Source organism: Dysidea avara, chromosome 12, assembly GCF_963678975.1.
Source record: "Dysidea avara chromosome 12, odDysAvar1.4, whole genome shotgun sequence".
In the NCBI taxonomy this organism is placed as follows: Eukaryota; Metazoa; Porifera; class Demospongiae; order Dictyoceratida; family Dysideidae; genus Dysidea; species Dysidea avara.
In genome coordinates, this window is record NC_089283.1 from 18,289,278 (window position 1) to 18,316,277 (window position 27,000).

The following is a 27,000-nucleotide window of genomic DNA, read 5'->3' on the forward strand; positions in this document are numbered from 1 at the left end:
TTTATCATTTCGATAATGTAAATACCCTTCTAAGTTGTTCAATTACCAAGCATGAAGCATGATCCATTCCCCTTGGATCAGCATCCAAATATGCTCTATATTTCATGGCATATCCTGCAATAATTTCCACCTAAAAATACAATGTACTGAGTTTAAAAATGATAATGACTAGTCAATCTATATAATAGTATCAGCAGGAGTAAATCTACATTTTTTTGTTCAAATCAAGAGTGATTCCTTCATGCCAGAACCATACATGCAGCCAGTCTCCCTAACTAATATAATTATAGTGAATTATATTCCTGGGCAGACTATTATAACAAAGAAGAAACAGCAAATAATAAATATGTATTCATAAATGTATACTGTACGTGCTAAACATTATGGCTATAAGAATTCAAGTTGTCACTACATATATACGTACAGTAATTATTCTTCGACCTTCTTAATGCTACTGCCATTCAGTGTTCTGACATTCCTGGTTGTGTTGGGAAAGTAGTGCCACTGTTATCAGAAAGCAGTTCTACAGAACTGCATAGTGAGCTACACTCAGAAGACATCTTGCTATCAAGGGATGCATCTTTCCCAAACAATAATTTTCTCTTATTGTCCCTTTTGAGTGGTACACCCACAGGCATTGTATGCTCATTTTGGCAATATCTTTTAAAAATCTCACTCAAAGATGGCTGGCTTAAGCTTTTTACTTTCCTTTCAGGGTATAAAGAATTTGCTATGAAGGAGTATACCTCTTCGTTGAGTGCTGCTAATGTATTCACTTGGTCCACACTGTGTGACTTCATGCTGAGCTGACTATCATCATTGCTGCTGGGGACATCCAAACTTAATGATTGATGAACTAGTTTGAGTCTGTTACTAATACCGCCGGAGAAATCTTCACATGAACGTGACAGCTGGGGCTTATGTTGTAATGATGCATTACCAGTAACACATAAGCTAACAACTGGGGATGAGTCTACATGTTTCTTAATTCTAACAAACTGATAATCTTTGTAATTGGAATCTCTTACTCTGTCTTCAGATGATGTATCTGTTTGCAGTTCTTCACTAACCAGTTCCTCATAGTCAGGAGAGAGTGTGTTTGGTGAAGAAGGCTCCCGTGGTGATGAAGTATCAACTGGAGGAAGACTGTCAACTTTATGTTCTGGTGAACGTGGAAAGGAGGCATGATGGGAATATCTGCTAGCTGCAGCTGGAAGTTGGAGAGAATTATACCCAATGGAGACTTCTTGTACTTGTGTACAGTCACTTTCATTAGTGTAGTGCAAGTATGAATCAGGATGACTCTGAGTCATCCCTGAGGTATAATCAGCTCTTTCTGTGTCTGCTAGGATGGTAACATAGTCTGATTGTGGGTTACTTGTTTGAATTTGAAGGCTATGAGTTTTAGACTGTTTTCTTTCAAATTCTATTTTGTCGTAATGACTAGAATCTTTCCTTTTGTATGATCCTATGCTTACATGTAAATTTTCTTGGTCTTCAGAATCTGGCATGTATTTTTGAGATGGAAACCAATCTTCCACACTCTTATAAGGTTCTGTTACCTTCTTTTGAATGGTTTGTGTTGCAGCTGCATTGATAGTCGGCTTCATTGAGGCTAAAATTTGAAGAAAATAAGCATTGTTGACATTGATACACCAGTGAATATTTGGTATTATCAGTGGGGCAGAAATTTAGCCTATAACAATGCATTTTTTTACTGCACTTCAATTAGCTGTACTGCACTATATTTTCAACATGAGTGTGGACTGTGGGTGTGAAATTGTTTGTATGTACAATACGGGTTTGTCAATGATGCTGGCATAATTCAAGCATTCAATAGCAATCATAAAACTTTCAAGATGCAATTTTCACTAGGTAATTGAAAATTCTAATAGAGCAGTCATGCTTACTCACACATTTGAAATGAGATACTCTTATGTAGCAACCAGTTATAAGATTTAGAAGACTGTTTAAAGCCAAGGCATCAATGTAGATGGTCTAATACAAATGTTATTGACCAAAGATGGTGGCATAACTTTAGAATTTCTCCTACGCATAATAAAAGTATAACAATGATCAGTTTTATAAGTGTAACAACCTTATGTCTTAATTATACAGTATATATCTAACTGTGTAGGATACAAACTCACCAGATCGTTTCCTATTTGGAGTAATGTATATTGGTTCACATAGTGATTCAGAAATGTTTAAAGACTGGGAACTCCTTGGGGGAGCTGGTAGCTTAATTTTGCCTACATCATATATTACATGTGTATACTCATTCATGTTGAATATTACATCACATACCTCTGGGTGCATGTGAAATTGTTGCTGCTCTAGATCTGGCAGGAACACTGTGATGTAAATATATATAAGTTAATGCAATGCTTTAAGGTAGTAGTGTACAACGTACGGATTTGCTGTATCACTCCTTTCTTTATGTGGTAGCACTAATCCTAACTTCTTACTCAGTGAGTCAACAAGCTTAGAGATATTCTCAAAAAATACTAGAAATATAGTATTACTGTATGTTATACACAGTATGAAAATACATTTACATATACGATGTCTTGGATACATGATAGACTGTACCTATTGGGCTAACATACATACATTAGCCACAATGTAATGTATTATCTAAACAAAACAGCAAAGCTATAAAAATAGAGTGCGGCCCCCAGAAAGGCCAGGATGAAAAAAGATGCGAAATCCAAGGTGGCAGCCAAGAAATGGCTGTATGGTAGGTTAATGGCAAAAATTTTAATTACGACAATTCAGGTGAATTTGCGTTGCCTCCTCCATTAGGATTCGGCACCAAATTCACCTGAATTGTCATAATTAAAATTTTTGCCATTACCTACCATCACAGCCATTTCTTGGCCACCACCTTGGGCTTACATCTTTTTTTCATTCTGCCTTTTTGAGGGCTGCACTCTTTTTTTACAGCTTGGTTGTTTTGGTTTAGATATCACTTCTTTTTGTATTACAAGCCACAAAGCCAGCCATACTGGCTTTGATGCTTCCTACTAATTTGTTTTTTCTTTTCTGCAGGAATTGTGGAACAAAGGAAGAAATTTTGTGTACAGCTTTTATGTCTGATTAAAAATATTTGTATATGTACACTGTAACAATGAAAGATAATCACATACTGTAGGTAATAAGGTGACCTCTTATACATAACTGAACTGTAGCTGAAATTCCCATTGTTTGTAGCTGAACTCTTTTCAGAGTGACTTGTTTCTAGCTGAACTCTCTACATGGTGATTTGTTTCCAACATGTATTTCTACAGGGTGATCTGATCCCTATAGGGTAACATGTAACTAGCTGATATCTCTACAGGGTGAATTGTTTGTAGCTGATCTCTCTACAGGGTGATTTGTTTGTAGCTGAATTCTCTACAGGGTGATTTGTTTGCAGCTGAACTCTCTACATAGTGGTTTTTTTGTAGCTGAACTCTCTACAAGGTGACTTCTTCTAGTTTAACTCTCTACACTGTGATCTTTTGTAGCTGAACTCTCTACAGGGTGATTTGTTTGCAGCTGAGCTCTCTACATGATGGTTTCTTTGTAGCTGAACTCTCTACAAGGTATCTTCTTCTAGCTGATAGCTCTACATGGTGACTTGTTTGTAGCTGAACTTTATACATGATGGTTTCTTTGTAGCTGAACTCTCTACAATGTAATTTCTTCAAGCTGATCTTTCTACAGGGCGATTTATTTGTAGCTGAATTTTCTACAGGGTGATTTGTTTGCAGCTGAACTCTCTACATGGTGGTTTCTTTGTAGCTGAACTCTCTACAAGGTGGCTTCTTATAGCTGAACTCTCTACACAGTGATCTTTTCATAGTTGAACTCTCTACAGAGTGATTTGTTTGTAGCTGAACTCTCTACATGATGGTTTCTTTGTAGCTGAACTCTCTACAAGGTAACTTCTTCTAGCTGATCTCTCTACAGGGTGATTTGTTTGTAGCTGAATTCTCTACAGGGTGATTTGTTTGCAGCTGAACTCTCTACATAATGGTTTCTTTGTAGCCGAAGTCTATGCAGGGTGATGTGGTTGTAGCTGAACTCTCTACTGGGTGGCTTGTGTCTAGTTGTACACTCTACAAGATGATTTGTTTGTAGCTGAATACTCTACAGGGTGAATTTTTGTAACCAAACTCTCTGCAGGGTGATTTGTTTGTAGCTGAACTCTCTACAGGATGGTTTTTTGTAGCTGATCTCTCTACAGGTGACTTGTTTCTAGCTGATCTCTTTACAGGATGGTTTCTCTGTAGCTGAACTCTCTACAGGATGGTTTCTCTGTAGCTGAACTCTCTACAGGGTGATTTTTTTTCTAGCTGAACTCTCTGTAGGGTGATCACTTCACAGCTGAATCCTCTACAAGGTGGCTTCTTCTATCTGATCTCTCTACAGTGATTTGTTTGTAGCTGAACTCTCTACAAGGTGACATTTTCTAGCTGAGCTCTCTCTTGTTTCTAGCTGATCTCTCTACAGAGTAACTTGTTAGTAAAGCTGAACTCTTTACACGGTGGATTTTGGTTGTTAAACTCTCTGCATGAAGACTTGGTTGTAGCAGAATTTCTACAGAGTGAATTGTTTGTAGCTGAACTCACTACAGGGTGCATGACTTGTTGATAGCTGAACTCTCTTCAGTGTGACTTGTTATAATTATACAGCAATATATTTGTAGCTGAACTCTCTACAGGGTGACTTGCTTGTAGCTGAACTGTCTACAATATTTAACTGGTTGCTGCTGAATTCCCTACAGCATAACTTGCAATGTAATAGAAATCTATAATGGAGTAAGTCATGAACTAGCTGAATGCTCTATTAGGGTGACTGTTCTATTAGAGTATCTCGATCTCGCATTTGCTACATGCATGGAGTTGGCTTTGGAATCATAAATCAGTGGTTTGTACACCGATTGCTCTGTACTACTGCAAGGACTTTCTACGATGACTATTCCAGCTACATACCCATTTTCAGCTCACTGCTCTAAGCGGTTTGCCTAGTAGGCCTGAAAATTATTGGTATTTTTTTGTATTCACAAATCTCGATTGCGCACCTTCGGTTTCGTGTCATATCTTAATCTTTATTTTTCGATTGCTTTCAAACCACCAAAAGGCACTCTTACATAGTCTCGCGTGGCCAGACCCACTCTTTGCGCGGCGCTTATCGATTGATAATTATAAGCGCCTAGCTTCGAGAGGGTCTGGTATAGTTCGAATAGTAAAGTTGTTCTGGCACCCTGAGCTTTTTCAGGGTGATAATGAAACACCTGGTTAACTTTCATCACGCCATGTCATACTGCGGAGTAGTGGCTTAACTGTCAACAGAGAAAGGAATTTGCTAACAACCCACAATATGATGTGGTGAGATGAAAGTTAACCGGGTGTTTCATTATCACCCTGAAAAAGCTCAGGGTGTCAGAACAACTTTACCATTCGAAGTTTCGAACTATACCAGACCCTCTCGCAGCTAGGTGCTTATAATTATCAATCGATAAGTGCCGCGCGAAGAGTGGGTCTGGCCACGCGAGACTAACTCTTACAATGGTTGATCTATCCACAAAACGATTTTCAACTCACTCCATGAAGCGGTTTACCCTGTAGGCATGACAACAAATCGATCTTGTTTTACGCGAATAATTGGTCATAAATCCTCAACTGTTCATCCGATTTACACCAAATTTGATACTATGATTCGCCTTTGGACTCCCTTTCTGTGTGCCAAATTTCAAGGCAATCGGAGTACGCGTTTGCGTTTTATAGTAATTTTTGCAAGTGTGCAAAAAGACGAAGAAGAATAAGAAAGAAAAAAAACTGAAACTTTGGATTCTCGTATCTAGGAAATGGCTTGAGCGGTTCCTTCAAATTTGGAATGTGGACTCCCCTGGCTGGCAGGAAACTCTGCAGCAAAGTCGGTTCCAATCGGATAAGGTATCACCGAGATACAAAGGTGTAAAAATGACGTTTTCTTTCTTCCTGTCAATATACCGACAGTGTAGCGCACCGGCTTCTTGGGCCGCACGACACACTATCGTGTGTCTTGATATCCATGTAGTTCTGTGCCATATCTGAATTCAGTGTCAGTATGTATATACAATTGGATCATAAGAACATTTTGAGAACCAAGAACAAAACTCACCATGTTGATTTGATAGTAAGGCACTTTTATGAGTTTGAACTGGGATGATTTCTGCCACAGCTCGTTGTGCAGTAAAGATAGCCTGACATTTTCTTGCCATGTTTACATAGGCATTAGCTTGCTCTTTCAATGCTGCCTTCACAGATGTTACCTGTTGAGAAAATTACATCCAATAATATAAGTCATTTTGTGATAATAATAATTCTGCTTTTAGTTATACATACAGAGAATGGTATTGTGCACTTTTTTCTTGTAAAGATGACAGTGAATGCCGCACATGGTGATGTTATACTGTTTATAGTATGGATAGTAATCTTAATGTATATGTCATGTGAACTATTTAGCTATGTATGTACTTTGGTATGTTCCAATTTGCTGATGATACCTGCTACTTTCTCCTGCATTGAAGTGTATTGTGATATCATCTAAAGGACAATTTTTAGACACAAGGCAAACAATAAGATTAACTAAACTGTTTTCAATTCATCATCTCGTGTTGTGATGCATGCTGCATCACCCTTCTTTTTGGCTGCTTCAAACTACACAGAAATAATTGTAAACTTAAATCCCATCCAAAAACAGCTTATAGCTGTAAAAAAAGTGCACGTCCAAGTAAAGCAGAGTTAACTGCGACAAAAAGTAATGATATCATAATGCGGCCATGTGCGAGGTGTGCAAGTTGTAAAATTAATATTAGCTAATCAGATAATACAATGTTATTGTTAAAGTGTTAATGAGAACTATGTGATGCTGCTATTTTTAAGTGTGTGAGCATCTTCATAAATGCCACACAAATTTAATTCTCAATAAAGCAATGTATATAGATTCTCTGATAGCAATAAATAGTTTGAGTTTGGCCACCTTTCCTTTGTTCGTAGCATTGCCGTATACAGGAAAGACGTCCAAACTCAAACTATTTATTGCTATCAGAGAATCTATACACATTGCTTTATTGAGAATTAAATTTATCTGGCATTTATGAAGATGCTCACACACTTAAAAATAGCAGCATCACATAGTTCTCATTAACACTTTAACAATAACATTGTATTATCTGATTAGCTAATATTAATTTTACAACTTGCACACCTCGCACATGGCCACATTATGATATCATTACTTTTTGTCGCAGTTAACTCTGCTTTACTTGGACGCGCACTTTTTTTACAGCTATAAGCTGTTTTTGGATGGGATTTCAATACTTTTTGTTAGAATAAGCAACGCACTGTTGATAACAGTAGGTGAGTTTCCATGGTTTTGACAGAAAACCCAGATTACAGTGACAGAATATTAAAATATAACTGTAATTTTAGTGGCCAGGGTCGCCCACATGGGGTGGGGGGGAGGGGGGGGGGGGGCAACTGGGGTATTTTTCCCCCTGCCCCAGCCCGAAAGGGGCCCCTTGAATACCTGTTTAAAGAAAGATCGATATACTCTAATAGAGCAGTCAGGATCTAGACCCTTCCTTGCCACTGGGCCCCTCTTTAACTCTTTTCCCTGGGCTCTCTAATTTCTCTGGACGGCCCTGTTAGTGGCATGCAACTGCAGTCAGCTACCACCCATTTTAACTAGTAAACCCTTAATAACACTTTGCCTTTCATCTTGTACTGCATTAAAACGATCAAGATACTCTATTAGAGCAGTCACAAAACAGCTGTAACACAGCAATCAATATTTAGCATAGTTACAACTTCTGCTTAGCATCGGATTGTATAGTTTAAATTACTAGTTACTTACAGACTTACAATATAAAAATATGGCACTTGTAGAAATGTGACTGTTCTATTAGAGTATCTCGATCTACTTCAAGCATTGACTAGTTCAAGCGAAGAAGCTATGCCCCTGCCAAGAGATCTTGTGAAATGAAATGAGAATAGTAAAGAAAAGGCAAGTATGTACAGAGACAATAGAAGGGCGCGTAATTATGTCCTGTTGTAAATAAACGCCTTTAAAATTTATATTACTACTAAATAAGCGCACCGGAATAGGCTTGAGGCTGTTGTCTCCATGGTTGTCTCATTACTTGTCTTTTCGTGTTGAAGGGATTTAGTCACAATTGGTGAGTTTAACTATACATGTATTTGTGTTGTAAAACTTAATTGTAAAAAGGCGATTAGCACATATCATGAAAACATGTATTTGTCACAGTAGAGTCTCTCACGATTATTACGAGACACTGGACCAGGGTAAAAAATTTACTGCTATATTTAGAGGTTGTAGCGTTTGTATATCTTAGTATCTTAATAAATAATTCTCCATGATCACTAATCACTAATAGTACAGTGAAAACTGGTCATTATTCAGGCCGTAGAAGCATGCTGTTCTAACTGGCTATAGAGATAGATTTAGTGTGTGACAGCGTATGAGACAGTGAGTGCTGGCAGCAAGGGGGCAGCCAATCTGTTAGAGCACCAAAGGCACTGCTTCAGACTTAGGCAGTTGGCTGTCAGCCCAAAGTGTAAAAGTTTCACTATTGGTCCTTATAAGCTCCTGATGAAGAAAGTGATGAAGTCATTATCCATAGGATATATTTTTCAGAGTATCCATTTCAGTTCTACAATATAGTAGCCAAGCATAAGATGAACATAACACAGCATTCCGGTGGTTTAGTGGTGACCACAACACTGCCTGAGGTAAACTGTGGTGAGATTTGAGACTACTGGAAGCTCTGGAATGCCTTCAACACATGAAATACCAAATATCTAATGCCTGGCTTTCATCCACAGTGGACCTGTCTTGGTGGCCACTTGTACAGAAGGAAAACAGCTGCCACACAGTCTTTCGAGCGAACAGCTAGTTTCCACACCTCTTAATTATCAATTTGTAAAATCTTGAGCAAAATTGTGTGTGCAAGCAAGTGTGATGTTGGTGCCGTGTATATGGTTGCTGCCTAGCATTGACACATCACAAGTATTGAAGTCACAATGTGTTACTGTATCATCCATCTAAATACAATCTCTGAATGTGTCATTTAGTGTAGAGAGCAATCTTCCACAAGAAGTGACCTGCAGGTTTCAGTGTATATTGTTAACCATTAATATTGTTCACCATTGTGATTGTGAACTGTATGTACAGTGAAACCTCACTTAGTGGCCACCTCTTTAATAAGACCACCTCATTATATTGGCCACCTCTAGTAGATCCCAAATATAGCTAAGCAGTACTTTATGACCTCATTAATAAGGCCACCTTGTTATTCAGGCCAAATTTTGTGGTTCCACAGCTGGCCATATTAATGAGGTTTCATTGTACTTATGTGAATTTTTATTTTTCGTAACTTTTCTTCAAGTTTACTGATGGGCACTGTGAAGCATTGTTGGCTGGTCCGTACATAATGTGGTGACTTGAAATGCTAAAACAGTACGTAGCATGTCTTGTATGTACATGTAATGTGTTGTAATGTGTCCACACATCCACACATCTTAGAAATAAATATAGTTGTATTCTCTATACTCAGTTCCATTGTGCCACTGGGTCATAAGTGGGTTGAGTATGGATCATCTAGGACATTTGAGTCACATTTTGTCCTGGCCAAGTGGATCTCATCCACTGACAGAATATACAGGATCAGATCACGTGTATAAATTACGGTGGAACTTGTTTATTGCCATCTTCACTCAATAAGCAGGTAATAGTGTATAAATTCTCAATTGGAATTGGCTTTTCAAGAGAGGTTGTCTTTCTATACTGGTGGCCATTAAGACAGGTTGTACTGATAGTGTGTACATACTAGAGATGCAACAATATCCTCCACTTAGTGTCGTTTGATAGTGATACAATGGAGACTATGTATTGTTGCATTTAAATACTATACTATTATATTGCAACTCTAGCACGTATTTATAACAGGAATGTTTGTTAACTGTTTAGACATACTGGAGCAACACCCACTCATCTGGATTCTACAAATGGAGTCATATTAACTTGTCATCGTACTTACTTGTTACTCCCATTGTGCTTGGATGAATATACATGCCGTCATGTGAGACTTGTTACCATGGCGGGCCACTGGAAAACATTTTCATAGCAGTTATATTACAGTCATTATTGTACAATTCTTACATTATTGTTGTGAAAAGTGTTTGGTATTCATGTGTCCTCTGTATGTTGTAATTACATGTGTAATTTTTGTGTGGGGGTGTTATAAAATGCAATAATGTGTGGTGACAATTGGCTAGCTACATGTGCTAATTACTCGCAGCTTGTGTCAACAACTGGTAACCGCAGTTGTACTCTGTGTCATTCTTTAAGCCGCGCCCTTAGAGGACAAATTACGTCACGGTAGGGGCGACTAAATTTAAAAACGAACGATGGTATGCAGCACCATAGATTATATCTGTGGACTATAATCTATGGCAGCACACTTCTTTGTGGCTATATGCACTGATTAACTACATAGAGCGCCAGTTCATCAATACCCAGTGACCGCAGTTGTGCTCTGCGTCATTCTTTAAATTCCGTGTAAAATTCTTAGATAGTAAATTACGTGGGGGCGACTAAATTCAAATTTCAAACTAGTCATTCTCGAAAACATGTTTCATTCTGAACGAAACTTTTAGAACAGTTTAAAGATACATTGCCCTACATGCCAAGCGAGTATTGCGGAAAACAACAATCTGGGATTTGTATTTGGCCTCTAGGTCGACTGAGGACGACTGAAACTTCGTTTGGTGCTGAAATTACGGCTGTAGGGTAATCATGTATGGTGAAATCGATGATGTGAATCTTGAGGCGATTGAGTGAATACTGAAGCGATAGCAGGGCAATCAATGTTTGGAATGCACAAAGGAATGCAAGGCATACACCTGTGGTTGCGTCTAACCGCATGCGATAAAAAAAAAAGAATGAAACTTCCCCTTTGATGTCGGCAATCTCGATCACGAAACAATCGGCATGGATTTGCTTCACCGCTTGTGTGGTAGTTACTAATGACACGATGAGTTCAACTCTAGAGTTTCAGAGGGATAGCGTAAGTGGCGGGTGAGTTACAGGAAGGCCGAATTTGACAACGTTCGTTCCTGTAAAATCCTCACGTAGTGGTCGCGTCATTTATTGTCTGCGGCGCGCGTTTCTGCTTTACTGGCCGCGCGACTCACTACCGTGAGTCTTGATACAGCATAAAGCAAGTAATTCAGATTAGTATCCAACATTTTACAGTATACAGGTACATATGTGAAGTTTTAAACAGTTACTTCTAGACAATCGCAAGCAGAAAAACATATTCATGGAACAAGTGCTCTGAATTTTGTCCAATACTAATGTGTTAAGTGCAGTATTATGTATGTACCTGATGTTTAGCTTTAGTCATTTTAGAATAACAAGTCATTAATTCCTCATTGTGCTCATCCATCTCTTTTTCAGTTTTAAATAGCATCTTAAGATAGTGCTGATAACTGGAGTACTGTGAACAAAGAGGATATTAATCAAATTGTAGTCAGACATATACCATGTAATGATACACACTGACCAGTCCTCAAACAATTCATTTCAATACTAATACCATACCTGTTTCACTGTCCATACAAATGTCTCAATAGTAGCAGTGAAATTTATCCCGTATTTCACTGGTAGCAGTGAAAAAGTTGTAATTGCAATTTCATTGGCTAGAATTTATGTTAACAGTGTAGCGCCAATTAGTGTTTACGCGTGTTTAGTACATAGCGACAAATTGCGTACATAGCAATGCTAATGCACACCATGCGTATATGCAGTGTATATGCAGCGAGTATCAAGACACACGGTAGTGTGTCGTGCGGCCCAAGAAGCCGGCGCGCAACCCCGTGAGTATATTGACAGGAAGAAAGAAAACGCAATTTTCGCACCTTCGTAGCTCTGTGCTGCCTTGATGAAACAAGACAAATTTTGCTGTGTACATTCCCTTTAACTTCAGTACTCCACATTCCAAATTTGGGCGAAATCGCTTCAGGCATTCCTGAGATATGCGACTTCAAAAATTGGCTTAGTTTCTTCGTTTTTTTTTCTTCTTATTTTTCTTCCTCTTTTCGCACACTTACAAAAACTGCTATAAAACGCGAACGCGTTATCCTATTGCCTTGAAATTTGGCACACAGAAGGGGGGTATAAAGGCGCATCTCGGTACCAACTATGGCTGGAATACCATAAACAGGCAAAGAGTTATGAGCGATTATGCACGAAAAATAACACCAATATGTTGTCACGCCTACAGGGTAAACCGCGTATGGGAAGAAGCTGAAAATCGGTGGGTGAATAGGTTAACTATTGAACCTCAAACCTTTTGTGGTTTGAAAGAAATCGAGCTAAAAACCAGGAAGATACAGCGCAAAAATCAACAGTGTGTAACAATTACGCAATTGAGATTAGCTAATTTTTAATTTTTTAATTTAATTTTTATTATTATTATTATGCTTGCCACGCCTACCAGATAAACCTCTTGGGGTAATGCTTTGAAAATCGCTGTACAGATGGAGTTATCATCTTAGGAAGGCTCTTCAATGGTGTAGAAGAATCAGACTTAAAGCCACGGAGTTATAACACGAAATCCAACTTGGTGTTGTAGCAAGTGCAAGATCGAGATACTCTAATAGAGCAGTCATCCTAATAGAGCAGTCACCCTGAACAGAATTCAAGAGATCAGTTAGAAATAAGTAACCTGTATAGAGATCAGCTACAAACAAATCACCCTGTAGAGAGTTCAGCTACAAGCAATTCACCCTGTTCAGACATCAGTTAGAAGAAGTTTTCTTGTAGAGAGTTCAGTTACAAACAAATCACCCTGTTGAAAGATCAGCTAGAAGATGTCACCTTGTAGATAGTTCAGTTACAAAGAAACCACCATGTAGAGAATTCAGCTACAAACTAGTGACCCTGTAGATACATCAGCTAGAAGAAGTTACCTTGTAGAGAGTTCAGCTAGAAAGAAACCATTCTGTAAAGAGCTCAGCTGCAAACAAATCACCTATACAGAATTCAGCTACAAACAAATCACCCTGTAGAGAGATCAGCTAGAAGAAGTTACCTTGTAGATAGTTCAGCTACAAACAAATCATGCTGTAGAGAGATCAGCTAGAAGAAGTTACCTTGCAGATAGTTCAGCTACAAACAATTCACCCTGTACAGAGCTCAGTTAAAAGAGGTTTCCTTGTAGAAAGTTCAGCTACAAACAAATCACCCTGTAGAGAGATAAGTAAGAAGAAGTTACCTTGTAGATCGTTCAGCTACAAACAATTCACCCTGTAAAGAGATCAGCTAGAAGAAGTTACCTTGTAGAGAGTTCAGCTACAAACAAATCACCCAGTAGAGAGTTCAGCTACAAAGAAACCATTCTGTAAAGAGCTCAGCTGCAAACAAATCACTTGTACAGAATTCAGCTACAAACAAATTACCCTGTAGAGAGTTCAGCTAGAAGAAGTCACATTGTAGAGAGTTCAGCTCCAAAGAAACCACCATTTAGAGAGTTCAGCTGCAAACAAATCACCCAGTAGAAAGTTCAGCTATGAACAGATCACCCTGTTGAGAGTTCAGTTAGAAACAAGGAATCCTGTAGAGAGATCACCTAGAAGTATCGCCTTGTAGAGAGTTCAGCTACAAACAAATCACCTGTAGAGAGTTCAGCTACAAACAAATCACCCTGTAGAGAGATCAGCTAGAAGAAGTTACCTTGTAGGGATTTCAGCTACAAACAAATCACCCAGTAGAGAGTTCAGCTACAAAGAAACCATTCTGTAAAGAGCTCAGCTGCAAACAAATCACTTGTACAGAATTCAGCTACAAACAAATCACCCTGTAGAGAGATCAGCTAGAAGAAATTCCCTTGTAGATAGTTCAGCTACAAACAAATCACCCTGTAGAAAGATCAGTTAGAAGAAGTTACCTTGGAGAAAGTTCAGCTACAAAGAAACCATTTTGTAAAGAGCTCAGCTGCAAACAAATCACCTGTACAGAATTCAACTACGAACAAATCACCCTGTAGAGAGATCAGCTATAAGAAGTTACCTTGTAGATAGTTCAGCTACAAACAAATCTCCCTGTAGAGAGATCAGCTAGAAGAAATTACCTTGTAGAGAGTTCAGCTACAAAGAAACCACCATGTAGAGAGTTCAGCTGCAAAGAAATCACCCTCTAGAAAATTCTGCCAGAAACAAATTGCCCTGTAGAAAGATCAGTTAGAAGAAGTTACCTTTTAGAGAGTTCAGCTACAAAGAAACCATTCTGTAAAGAGCTCAGCTGCAAACAAATCACCTATACAAAATTCAGCTACAAACACATCACCCTGTAGAGAGATCAGCTAGAAGAAGTTACCTTGTAGATCGTTCAGCTACAAACAATTCACCCTGTAGAGAGAGCAATTAGAAGAAGTCACCTTGTAGAGTGTTCAGTTACAAAGAAAGCACCATGGAGATTTCTGTAATCAATATATGTGACCGGATTTGCGAAAAGGGGTCTTCCACACACATTCAATTCCGTAAACGTTGGAGACCATAACTCAGTGTTCAAGTAACATATTAACCTGAAAATTTCACCATGTATTCAGCTATAGTGGTGCTCACCACTGCCCAAATATCAAGGCAATAGCTCTTTCCAATCTGAAGTTATCAATTGTCAAAGTTGGCAAATTGGATGTGTGTGGAAGACCCCTTTTCGCAAATCCGGTCACATATGTATTATACAGTATATATAATTTGTACATTTACTGGTAAAATATTTAAAGTACATCTACTTCATCTTTTCTTCTTCCTGTAGTAAAGAAAAAACATAGGTTAAAAAAAGTCCCAAAGCTGGCCATAGGCCAGCTTTGGGGTATGCAAATACAAAAAGAAATGAAATCTAATCCAAAACAGCCAAGCTGTAAAGAAAGTGTGCGGCCCTCAGAAAGGCTATGGTGAAAAAAGATGTGAAATCCAAGGTGGCGGCCAAGAAATGGCTGTGATGGTAGGTTAATGGTAAAAATTTTAATAATGACAATTTAGGTAAATTTTGTGAAGCGGCACAAAAATTCACCTGAATTGTCGTTATTAAAATTTTTACCATTAACCTACCATCACAGCCATTTCTTGGCCGCCACCTTGGATTTCACATCTTTTTTCACCATAGCCTTTCTGAGGGCCGCACACTTTTTTTACAGCTTGGCTGTTTTGGATTAGGTAGTATTAACTGGGAATAGCATGGGTATAGCAGTGAAATTTAGGATAAATACCACTCTTGTTGTATTGGAAGTACCATTTCCAATACAACACTCATGGTATTTATCCCAAATTTCACTGCTACCCATGCTATTGCTAGTATACTAACATGATTTTATGAAATACATACACAGTAAAGTGTATAGATACATAGTTAGGAAGGCAAGTGGATGCTCATTCACTAAATTTGCCACCAAACCAGCGTAGCTATTTTGCAGTTTCTATACAGAAGACAGAAATTTGAGATACCATAATTATATTAAATACTATATATCCCACTAGGGACCTGTGATAAGGCTAAAGCCTGCGAATACAGGGAACCAGAAATGCATGCTATAGTCTTATTCTATTAAAACACAAGTACACATTAGCCCATACCTGTTCAACAAATTTTTCAATGGTTTTCTCCCACATCCAGTTTAGTTCAGCAATTTTCCCAAATATCTGACCAAACACTTGGTTCTGCTCTCCCTTGCTCCATTGCAACAAACTACTCATTGCTATACATAAATAAAAAACAGTTATTCTACCCTAACAATGACATTTTCTACTGTTCAGTCTAATTTTTGTAAAAGTTCTAATTAAAGTAAACTTATTGATCAATAATTAATATATGCTAAACAATGGCCTAGGATCTTGGATTGTAGCTACATATCATCAATGGCATTTAGTTTGCCGATGCACTGGAGTCTTCTTGTTGGTAAAGAAACTTGGAGTCAGTTGCATGGAAGAGATTTGTGGCTAACCATGCCAATCAACAAACAAATCACACCCACTATTTTATTTGAGTTCAGTAGGTAACTACCATTTTACAGCCAGTGTTAAAGTGATGAATAAAGCCTTGGCTCCAGCCTTGCATCATTCTAACAAGTCACCACAGTGAGTTGTTTATGCTGATTTCCCAGTGTCTTTCCTTACTATATGCAATATGCAGTATTTTCACTGTAAAGAATGAAGTGTGCTTTGCACACAAAATGTGCTCTGTGACACCAAAACAGCATACCTTGGTGTCACAGTGCACACTTCATTTTTACAGTGTTTCTGTCATACCATTGCTTTTAGTAGTGGCAAAATTTGTAGCTGATTTTTGTAGGTCTTTCTCTACTTTCATTGCAAACCAGAGGGATGAGCTATTGCCACTCCAAGACTTGAGCTTACTAGTCATCTCTTTGAATGCAGTGGTAGTTGTTCCACTGTTCCACTCTATGATTTGACCTGCATTAGAGCAAAAAATGACACACAGAATGACCAGTAGCAGATCTATCATTCAAGGGATACAACTTTTGTCCTAGTTAATTGCAAAGTTTTAATGTATTGTATTTACTATGATTGTAAACTGAAAGTAGTCCTAAATTCATTTTCAGAATTACTAAAGTTTCAAGGGTAAGTCCCCAGACTCCTTTCCTTAGCTTTAAATTTTATAGTGTAACATCATATAAATTTCAGAGAACTCTTTTATAAATTTGCCATTCGAACACACATATGTACATGATGGAATGATTTACAAAACCCTAACCTAACCTCAGCTGTTATCAAGGGTTTTGAATCTGTGATCAAAGATTTCACCCTATCACCAACAAGTTAATAACTGAAGTACATACAACACACGTTTGTGAAATGACATATAAAACCCAACTACTAAGTGTTCTTAATAAATTGACTACTATACTTATAGTGTGGATGTCGTATACTTATAAACTTCCGCAAAGCATTTGATTCCATCCCACATGTGTGTGTGAGATTGTTAAATAAATTGTGCTCATATGGCTTTATAGGGAGACTACTTCAGTGGATCTATGCTTATTTGACTGATAGAAGACAATGTGTGATGAGGTTTTTGATAGGACAGCAGTTACTATTGATGCCCCCAATGGTTTTTCTTAAGCTCCCTGCTTTTCCTCATCTTATCTACTCAATGTTGATAGAAATCAACTGTTGTTCGCTGGCTGTTTGCTAGAATTGCTGATCATGTCAGATAGTAGTCTGGTTTAAATAGTTTGCTTGGATTGACACTTTCTTGGCAATAATACTATTTAAACTACATACCAAAGTGTACGGTCATGTACATAGGTAAACATAATCCTCAATTCAGCTACATACATAATTGATGGCCAGCAACTAGAGGAAGTCAAAGATTCGGGAGTCCTGTTTAACTGACATTTCATTCTTATGTATCTGATTACCAGTAACTACCTCAAAAGCTAATCAGAGTTTTAGGAATGATAAAGAAATGTTTTGTTGTTTGCCTTAAAATACTAGCAATCAAATAAAACCATTAAGAGTTAGTTAGCGCAGGAATTTATCAACATTGCTTGTTGCTACGTATCTTAATTCAGTCAATGACTCATACATAATATACAGTATCAATAACACAGACCACTTACTTTAAGCAATTTAATTAATGTCTGGAGTACATACTTTTAAACCACATATTGTTTCCCATACAAATTAGTATGTTTTTAAAAGGCCTCATGGTTCTTGGAACTACAAATTGGCGTAGACAGCCAGAGTAAAAATTGTATATTCATTGGTGAAGATAATATGGCTTCAAGAATGTTGTACATGTTGTAGTAAGAATGAGCCTCCTGTTAATATCCTAATGTATCGGTATCAGTAACCAGTCCTACAAGGTGAAGCAGTGGTGTAGTTAGACTCAGACATCGAGCCACTTTGTCCCCAGAATAACGTGGGCTGATGAACAGTTGTTTCTAACATCCACAACAACAACTTATGCGACACTAAAATCAATATCAACATTTTTCCAATGCCTTTCTTTCCAATTAGCCAATGGCAAACAGATGGGTTTTAAGGAGTCTTCCCTATGAGTAACTCAATTCACGAATGAGCCTGAAGTGTAGTCAAAACCCAAAAAGAGTCGAGCAAGCATAGAAAATACAAGCACCAGTCCAACTACATGGTGGATAGCTACTGTTTAGATTGTTAGTTCAAATGGTACGAAGTATACTTGTTTTTGTTTTCTTTCTTTTCTGTTTGCAAACTGACAACTCTATAGTCTAAGTCATCATGTGATAGAATACTACAAGTAGACGAAAAAATTTGTAATTTTCAACTAGAGTATGGACCGTAGCACATCGATAAAAAGTACTGAAACAAGTTGGAGTAGTCCATGATATTAAACCACCGTAAAACAATAAGAAGTGTTATATCCCTGCTGTGCATTTCCATTATGGTGTCTTGAGCACAGTAGGGATATAACACTTCTTATTGTTTTCAAGTTACGGTGGTTTAATATCATGGACTACTCCAACTTGTTCAGTATTTTTTATCGATGTGCGATGGTCCCTACTCTAGTTGAAAATTACAAATTTTTTCGTGTACTTGTTTGTTAACTTTTTTTGTAAATAATTTTATTATGACTATGCATACCACATCTCAAATGGCATCGCGCACCCCAGCTATATCAATTATCGTCTGAAAAGTGAAGTATCCATTACGCTTCGTTGTCAGCTATGTTCAATCCGTTACACAGCATTTCGAATCAAGAACTGTTCATAAAGCACCTCTACAATCCACGCATACCAAAAGAAAGATATACACTGTTAAAATGAAGAGTAACCACAACCCTCAAGGAGTTCCCAGTGTAGGGAGGATTTAACACCCCTGGAGAGTAACCATTACTCTAAAGGAGTAACTGGGGAGTAGCACATGCTCTGAAGGTGGTGTCACTTACTCTTCAGAGTAATGGTTGTTCTCTTCAGAGTGTTGGTTACTCTCCATGAGGTGTTAAATCCTCCCTACACTGGGAACTCTTCAGAGTGGTGGTTACTCTTTATTTTTAACAGTGTAGTACCGCGCGCCACAATTATATCTGAAAAGTGAAGTATCTACGCTTCGCTGTTGGCTATGTTCAACCCGTTACACAGCAGTACGAAACAAGAACTGTTTGAAAAGCACCTCTGCAATCAAAATAGAATACGGACGATTTATGTTATGAAGGGAAGCCATCACGTGCTACCACCAAATCCGGACACCTTTCGCTGTCAGCAGCCGAGATGAATAGGACACAAAGGAGGAAGGAGGACACTGGTAAGCCCATGAAGAATGCATTGTACGTACTGCGGTATGCCAAAAGGCACCTGCATGTCGGGCCAAAGCGACGTCGAACAGTGAAAAATCAAGCCCGTAGCCTTAGCCGTTATCGAGTTAGCTATGCTTGTCTGAAGGCATCAATCAGTCAGTCAGTTAGCTACTTACTCAGTCAGTAGAAAATTCCGTCGAATAATTTTTTTTTAAAAATTCCGTAGCAACTTGTTGAAAGCATTTCGGGTCGATCTGAAAGCTCGTTTGGGCTTTGGTTTACCTAACCAATACTGTCGTCAGGGGAAATCGAGGCTGTTTTTTGGGTGATGTTATTTTGTGGGCCACGCCTACTCCTTTGTGGTCCCTACTATACAGTTACTATTGTACTGTATAAGTGCCTCATACTTTCAAGTTCAGTTCAACCTAGTTGGATGTAAAGACATACATTGCTGCAGTTTGTATAAAGAAGACACACTGTAAAAATTTAGGTGCTACCACGACACCTATAACTTTCTAAAAATCAAGAGGGTGTTGTTGCAGCACCCCTGAAACCGCCTTAAGAGGTTTATAGTCACACTTATTGGGTGTTGACACCCTTAATTGTTCATTGGAAACCCCAAACAGAGTCTAACACTTCATGATAGAGTTTAATATTATGACTGTAATTGCATACAATTACTAGCACTCTTATAGAAGTGAGGCAGAAACACTTGAATGCAATTTATTTATGGGTCAAGTGATTTATCGGCCCTCATGATAACAGCACATGCCCTGAATTATCATGCAAGATAAATGCCTGCAGTTTAAAGTGAATATAATTGTAGCTATTAACAGTATCAGATTTTACAAAACTGATACAAATTGCACATCAGACAAAATCAAATGCCACCAGAGGGTAGCCACACTATCATACTAGTTCATGGTTTTGAGCTCAAACTACTTGAGGCTGGCTTTAATGGTGCAGGTGGTGTGAAAAGCTTAATGGCAATTTCTGGCCTTGGTAAGGTTGACCGTCTTGGGTTGACAAGAATTGGAAGATGGCCTATTTTAGTTGTCCAACATAATTTTCTGTGTTGATAATAGATTTTGCTGCATATATACCAGGCACTAAGGAGCCAGCACAGCTCTGCAACCTCATGCATGTCTGGATTTCAATTATGGTCTATATTTCCCACTCCCCTTCCACCCCTTTGTGAGCAGCCGTAATTCTACAATAAAAAGTGTCATGTGTATGGGATATGCTCTAAAAATATTGTACATAGTGTGAACTCCTGTAGTGTATGTGATGTGTAGGAGATGATAGTTCACATTTGCCTCATTAAATAGCAAATATGTATTGTTATTACTTACCCCAACTAAGTACATTTCATGCATATCACATTTACAGCTCATCACATATGCACAAATATGAATTTTATTATAGTGAGCTAGCTAGCTCATTAAAGTCATCTGATTTTCTTTCTTATTTGGCAGGAACCCTACAGGTATCTGAAAGGTAATAAATTGATGCATATCTGGTGTAAATTTCATGTGTGCCTTGGAAAGTTACAATAGTTTTAAATCTAAACCATTTATCTCAAATTAAAACTTCTATATAAATAATATTAAATTAAATAAATATGTGACCGAATTTGACAAACAAGCTAGGCTTCCACACACATCCAATTTTCCGACTATAACCAGCTATAACTTGACTACATACTCAGCAAGCTATTGGCTTAAAATTTGCACAAAGTCCTTCAATAGCATAGTATAATATACCAGGTCAAAGCTTGAAACTATAACAGCATATTCCTACATAATGATTGAGTTGTCATAATGGTAGTGGATGTGTGTGGAAGCCTTGTTTTGTCAAATCCAGTCACTAATGTGGATTGGTTTTCCAAACAATAGTTGCATAAATGCATTTCCATTGTGCTAAAGAAAACTTGTTTACTATGCATGAAGTGCTGCACTTCTGAATATAGACGACATTGATAATCAATGCAACTACATTTCATTGATGAGGTGTAATGGGAACACCCTTTGCACCTACAAGGGTGTTTCTGTGAATGAAATCCCACAATTACAAGTTTCTTTGGTAGTTACGTTATAAGTACAAATTGCAACTTACATATAGAGTGTAGAAAGATAAGCAAGTAAGTGTAGTTGTAATCATGTTGAATTACTGCTATTTCACAGGTCATAATAATTATGTGTTTCCTAAATAAACTATCAATGAAAACGAGGGGATAGGAGGAGTCCCACCCCCCATGAAAGTGTCGGAAATTAACAGTGTACCCCACCACACACCCTGGATTTACACCTCTTGTAGCACTTTTACACTATGGTGTTATATTTCTTGCAGCACCTTAGCACTCTTCTTTCACACCCTCCAAGTGTCATCACACCACCCTTTTCTAACACCTGAAGAGAGTTGTTTTTAAACATGCAACTGGACACCCCTAAAGGTGCTTTGGTTACACCTGAATTTTAACAGTGCAGAGCACGACGACGAATAGATTCATTCACCGCAGCATGCCGAGGAATACGGCCGGCTCCACTACGCCTGCAAGACAAACCGTGAGTTCCAAAAACATCAACTTTACTGCCACAAACACACGTATGCCCTACAACGATGGGAACACCAAGACGTAGACCAAGAACTATCCTTAAATATTCATTATCCAGCTTAGTGCCCAAGCCGGAAGGTACAGCACAGAGCACCAAGCCACGCACCAGACTCTGAGGAGAAAGCTGACAATAGACGAACCTTTGTTATAGCATCAGAAGCAGAGCCCAAAAGAGATGAAAAATGGTGTTCGTTCGTCCCAACCATGTTGAAGATGTTTGCGGTCTTCAGGGGGCATAGGATACTCAGCAGATTTTTATTTACCTGTTTCTGTACTTTAGCGCTGGTGCACTCCGTTGCAGTTTGGGGTTCTCCTTGCTTCACTCCTCCATCATGTGCATCCGTGGTTCTCGATCACGGTCTAAGCGTCCTGGTGGGCGCAAAAAGGAAAGGCCCATAAAGTTGGTACCTTGCTAGAGCAGTCTATAAGAAAACTGCATTCTGAGTCACTTTAGGTGGCTAAGTCAGCTACCTAGCTAGTAAAAATAAAATAAAAGTCCACCTTCCCGCACTGACATTTTGAACATAGGATGAGAAACTAATAATTAAATTTATGCAGCCTAAACTGGGGATATTTAGAAAGTACCCACAAGACAATGTTATACACCTGTGCGTTATAATCTGTATTGATTGCTGCACAATAGATGAGTTGTTCTACAAAGTGAAGATATAAAACTGTTGATCGAATGTAAGTGTGATTTGTAAACTATTGGTGTCCGTGAATCGACTTTTTTCCCGGATTATACGTATTAATTGGAAAAATGACTTTGCAGGTCTGCTGCCACCAGACAAAGAAGCCGAGGAAGCTGATACCTGGTGTGCAAAGTCCCACAGCCTTGAACTATCTAAAGACATATAAGTTTTTCAAAAACTCCTGTTGTAGCTCGAGTAATCTCGTCCGATTTTGGAGCCCGGCCGATATTAGGTGAGTTACTCTAGGTAGCTGATCACTCAGCTCTGTGCATTCCCGGATCCACGTGTACCAAACCATAAATTGCACATGCAACTACGTATCATACATGCTATGGTTGCTCTATGTACGTATACAAACCTCTGTTGTTTGGTGTTTTCGCTGGTGTCGTCTTGACTACTCACTGAATTTCTTTATGAAGCTAGCTAGCTAGCTATCACGTAGCTGTTATAGCTAGATACTTGTCGGAATTGATATTCGTGCCGGGGTTCTCAAAGGTGTTCAAGATGATGTAGCTAGCAATCGGCCTCAAAGTCGAACCATGCACTCTCTAGACGAATCTTTTTTAGTATATAACTAGCTACCATCAGGAGGTCAAGTTTATAAAGAGGAAATATCAGGAAATAAAACTAGATATCCTACAACTATTTAGTGACGTAACTGACTTTATATAGTATATGATGTAATTGTGATTGTAGTGTGCGTGGTATTGGTTGAAAGTGTCATTCCATCCAAGCCGTTTGCTGTAGTTATACGATTGTTTACAGTTCAGTGGCAGGTACAGGGGATTGCAATGGTTTCAGTTGAAATCCCCCTGTAAAAATTAGGCACGCGCAGTTTACGGAGCAGGCGCGTTCCCCATATAATCGCTAACGACCTATTTTGATGCCACCCTAGCTAAGGGGAGGGAGGCGGGCTCTTCATACGCCTCTAAAATAATTACTGTTTTAATGGAATTCTAAATGCATTTTTCTGGTGAAATTTAACTGTGAAACATTGCTGGAGAGTGATTATTTTGTAGCTAGCTAGCTAGCTACTACTTAATGTAAAAAGGGGTTCTTACATAAACACTTTTTGGGGTGTTATATCTGCCATTATAACTGGGCTCCCCACAGGTGTTCAGTTACACCCTTATGGGGTGTTCCATTACACTCATAGGGTTTTTTCTTTCTTTTTTTTACATGAGATATTTACAAGGTATACAACCACAAAGATAATAATATAACATATGGAAACAATTTTGCGACATCAGTGAATGTTCTGTTAGAGTATGTAAATACACTCTTCATGGATTTCGTTGATATACATTTAAGTTATGGGATCTGGTACTTACCAGATTACCTTTAGTGCAATTGTATACAAACTCACTTTTATTGTTGTACAACCATGTACACCTGTAACATTGCACTATAAAGCTAATAATTGAATGAATTGAATTGAAAAAAAATACATAACACATTCAGAATGTTTGTGTGTATAGACACTTTGTAAAGTGCTATATACATATGGACCAATGAATTTGCTTTAATAATGAATAACATTTAAGAAACCAAATATGTCATACCTGTCTCATTGAGTAGTATTAATATACTTAACAGTTGTAAGGATTTCATTACCTGAATAAGTAAGTAGCTGACCACTAAAGAAGGCAATACAGAGCAACTGACTTTAAGTACAATTGTTTCTGATATACAATAACAATTATTTTTGAAGTTCTCTAATAAAGCAGTCGGCCAGGTTTGGATTTAATTTGTTTACAGTAAACAGTGATCACTTGAAGAAAAATTGAAGGGTTTGCCTTGAAGACAATTATTATGTGCACTGTATGAGCTAATGAATTCCCTTCAATAATGAATCATGTTAAAGAAAATTAATGCGACATAGAAAAGGCTTACTTCTAATAAAGCAGTCTGTCATTTTTTTGTATTGAATTCTTCCATATGAAACACTTAAACAGTGGGCAGAGAGGCAAACTCTGCCCAGCCCTGGGATGATGGTATTGTTACTATTACAGAAGCAGCATTGCCACGTTGAACATCAATGGCAACTTTCTGAATCAAAAATTGGGTGGCCCTATTATCACCAGACTGTTCCATTACCCGGAAACCTATCCGCCTCACTAATGAGCGTGCACATGGTCCCCAAGCACCCAGAGTCTCAACACATAAAGGGGAGAAGTGAAATGATGGAATCAGCTTTCTGTACACCCATAAGGTGTTTAAAAACACCTTTTTTAAAAAAAAGAACTTCACTGAATGCTCTATGCCACACAGTTCTTGGATAATACTATGTGAGAACTGTACACCACAGCAAACATAGATCTGCAGCTGACTCAGTACAATGCATGAAGTGTGTAATCAAACAGTACGGTAATACTGTTTAAGTTTAAGTAAGGTTTGCATCAAAAGTGATGCGCGCCACCAAAAATACCGCCTTTAAAAACCAGCTTAGAAACTTTTTACTCGACGAAAATCACCTTTACAGTATAATATTAGTCCATCTAACATCAAATGTAGCATTAAAAACAAGAAAACGCCTACTGGCAGCAGGATATAAATTTTTTTTAACAAAGTTGCCAGCAGCCGGAAATATTTTTTCAGTGCTATTGTTCCGGCAGTCCACTAGATTTCTCACTATCAAGCACACTAGTTGTATGCTATGCCCCAAGTATTCGACTTTAGGGCACACATCTAGTAGGTTGCCCTGAGTATTCGACTTAAGGGAACGCATCTAAAGCTTTTTGCAACATGTAAACTCCAAAGTTAAGACACGCCCCAGCATTACTGAATTGATCCGTTCTGATGACACTGTGACATGCTCTGATTTTGAAATCGCTACCTTGTTTAATAATTATTTTTCCACTGTTTTTACTAATGAAAATATCGCTTCTACCCCTGCAATAGACCCTAATGGTTCCCTTCCCATATCTGAGTCGATAGATTTCACCCCGGATATTGTTTTAGATAAAATTATGAACATGCATAACAATAAGTCTCCAGGACGAGATGGCTGGCCAATTTCTATAATAAAATCTGTGGGTGAATTTATTGCTATCCCATTGTCCATTATCTCCAGCGAATCATTTAATAGTGGAACCTTACCACATGACTGGAAAAATTCCCAAGTGACACCCATTCACAAGAAAGGTGCTAGAAACAATGTTAGTAACTACCGTCCAGTCAGTCTTACGTCCATTTTTGGTAAGTTAATGGAGACTATAGTTAAAGATCATTTAATAAGTAATTTAATATCAAACAATTTGCTCTCAGCTTACCAATTTGGATTTGTACCTGACAGATCGTGTACTACTCAATTACTACATGTACTTGATTATTTCACTAAACACTTAGACGAAGGTTACTCTGTTGATGTGATATATCTAGATTTTCAAAAAGCCTTTGACACAGTTCCCCACCAACGCTTGATTCAAAAAATTGTCTTCTCAGTTTTGGGATACATGGTAAGATGCTACAGTGGATAAAAGATTTTCTTAAGGACAGAACACAAGAAGTAGTGCTTAATGGAAAGAAATATAATTCCATTCTTGTTACAAGTGGAGTCCCACAGGGTTCAGTGTTGGGTCCCATCTTATTCACGATGTTTGTCAAGACTTACCTTCGGTTGTATCAAGTCCCATGTATATGTTTGCTGACGACACTAAGATTTTCCGTGTTGTACGAACTAGTGAGGATTATTCAGTACTACAACATGATTTGGACTTACTTTATGAATGGTCAATTCATTGGCAACTTAAGTTCAATATCTTGAAGTGCAAGCATATGCACCTTGGACCGATGCATCACTATGGGCTATATTATTCGGATGGAACAGTTACTGACAATATTGATTCTTACAAAGACTTGGGAATTATCTTGGACCACCAACGTAAGTTCCACCTGCATACCACAGAGGTTGCTGTAAAAGCTAATCGATTACTAGGATTAATTAAGAAATCTTTTGATTATTTAGATTCTGATATGTTGACTAAATTATTTACAGCTTTCGTACGTCCAACACTTGAATATAGTAATGCAGTATGAAGGCCTTTCTTTGTTCTTGATCAAAGAAAAGTGGAGAAAGTCCAACGTAGGGCTACACGTTTATTGCCATCATTAAGAGATAAGAGAGACTAACAGATCTACAGCTACCATCCCTGGCTCACAGGCATCATAGAGGTGAGATACTATTTTATAAGATTATCAATAACTATTTCAATTCAGATTTTTCCACTCTATACACCTACTCCGATACCACCATTACAAGGGGGCATCAGTTTAAGCTTTTCAACTGTCACTCAAGATTAACTGTCGATCAAAATATTTTTTAAATAGATTAATTAATGATTG

At 38.1% G+C, this 27,000-nt stretch overlaps 1 protein-coding gene and 1 long non-coding RNA gene across 6 annotated transcripts in view; one reads left to right on the top strand and one right to left on the bottom strand.

The window, feature by feature from the left end:
• Positions 1–307: 307 nt before the first annotated feature.
• Positions 308–27,000, bottom strand: part of LOC136240388 (uncharacterized) — a 46,492-nt gene continuing 19,799 nt past the window's right edge. The window contains exons 1-11 of one of the 5 annotated variants that reach the window (XM_066031353.1): positions 23,015–23,261; positions 16,362–16,526; positions 15,690–15,811; positions 11,438–11,551; positions 6,624–6,689; positions 6,507–6,575; positions 6,151–6,301; positions 2,414–2,507; positions 2,308–2,354; positions 2,151–2,252; positions 308–1,615 (exon numbers count right to left, since the gene is read on the bottom strand). In XM_066031353.1, coding sequence (XP_065887425.1) covers positions 462–1,615; positions 2,151–2,252; positions 2,308–2,354; positions 2,414–2,507; positions 6,151–6,301; positions 6,507–6,575; positions 6,624–6,689; positions 11,438–11,551; positions 15,690–15,811; positions 16,362–16,476 — 2,034 coding nt within the window. In that variant the 5' untranslated portion in view covers positions 16,477–16,526; positions 23,015–23,261 and the 3' untranslated portion in view covers positions 308–461. Of the gene's footprint in view, positions 1,616–2,150; positions 2,253–2,307; positions 2,355–2,413; positions 2,508–6,150; positions 6,302–6,506; positions 6,576–6,623; positions 6,690–11,437; positions 11,552–15,689; positions 15,812–16,361; positions 16,527–16,832; positions 17,379–22,227; positions 22,247–23,014; positions 23,262–27,000 lie in introns of those variants that run through there. The other 4 variants (XM_066031355.1, XM_066031354.1, XM_066031352.1 and 1 more) reach the window with 4 other exon arrangements.
• On the top strand, positions 7,902–10,307 carry LOC136240389 (uncharacterized). Its single transcript, XR_010693787.1, has 3 exons — positions 7,902–8,209; positions 9,440–9,510; positions 10,021–10,307. It is a non-coding gene; the product is annotated as an uncharacterized lncRNA (long non-coding RNA).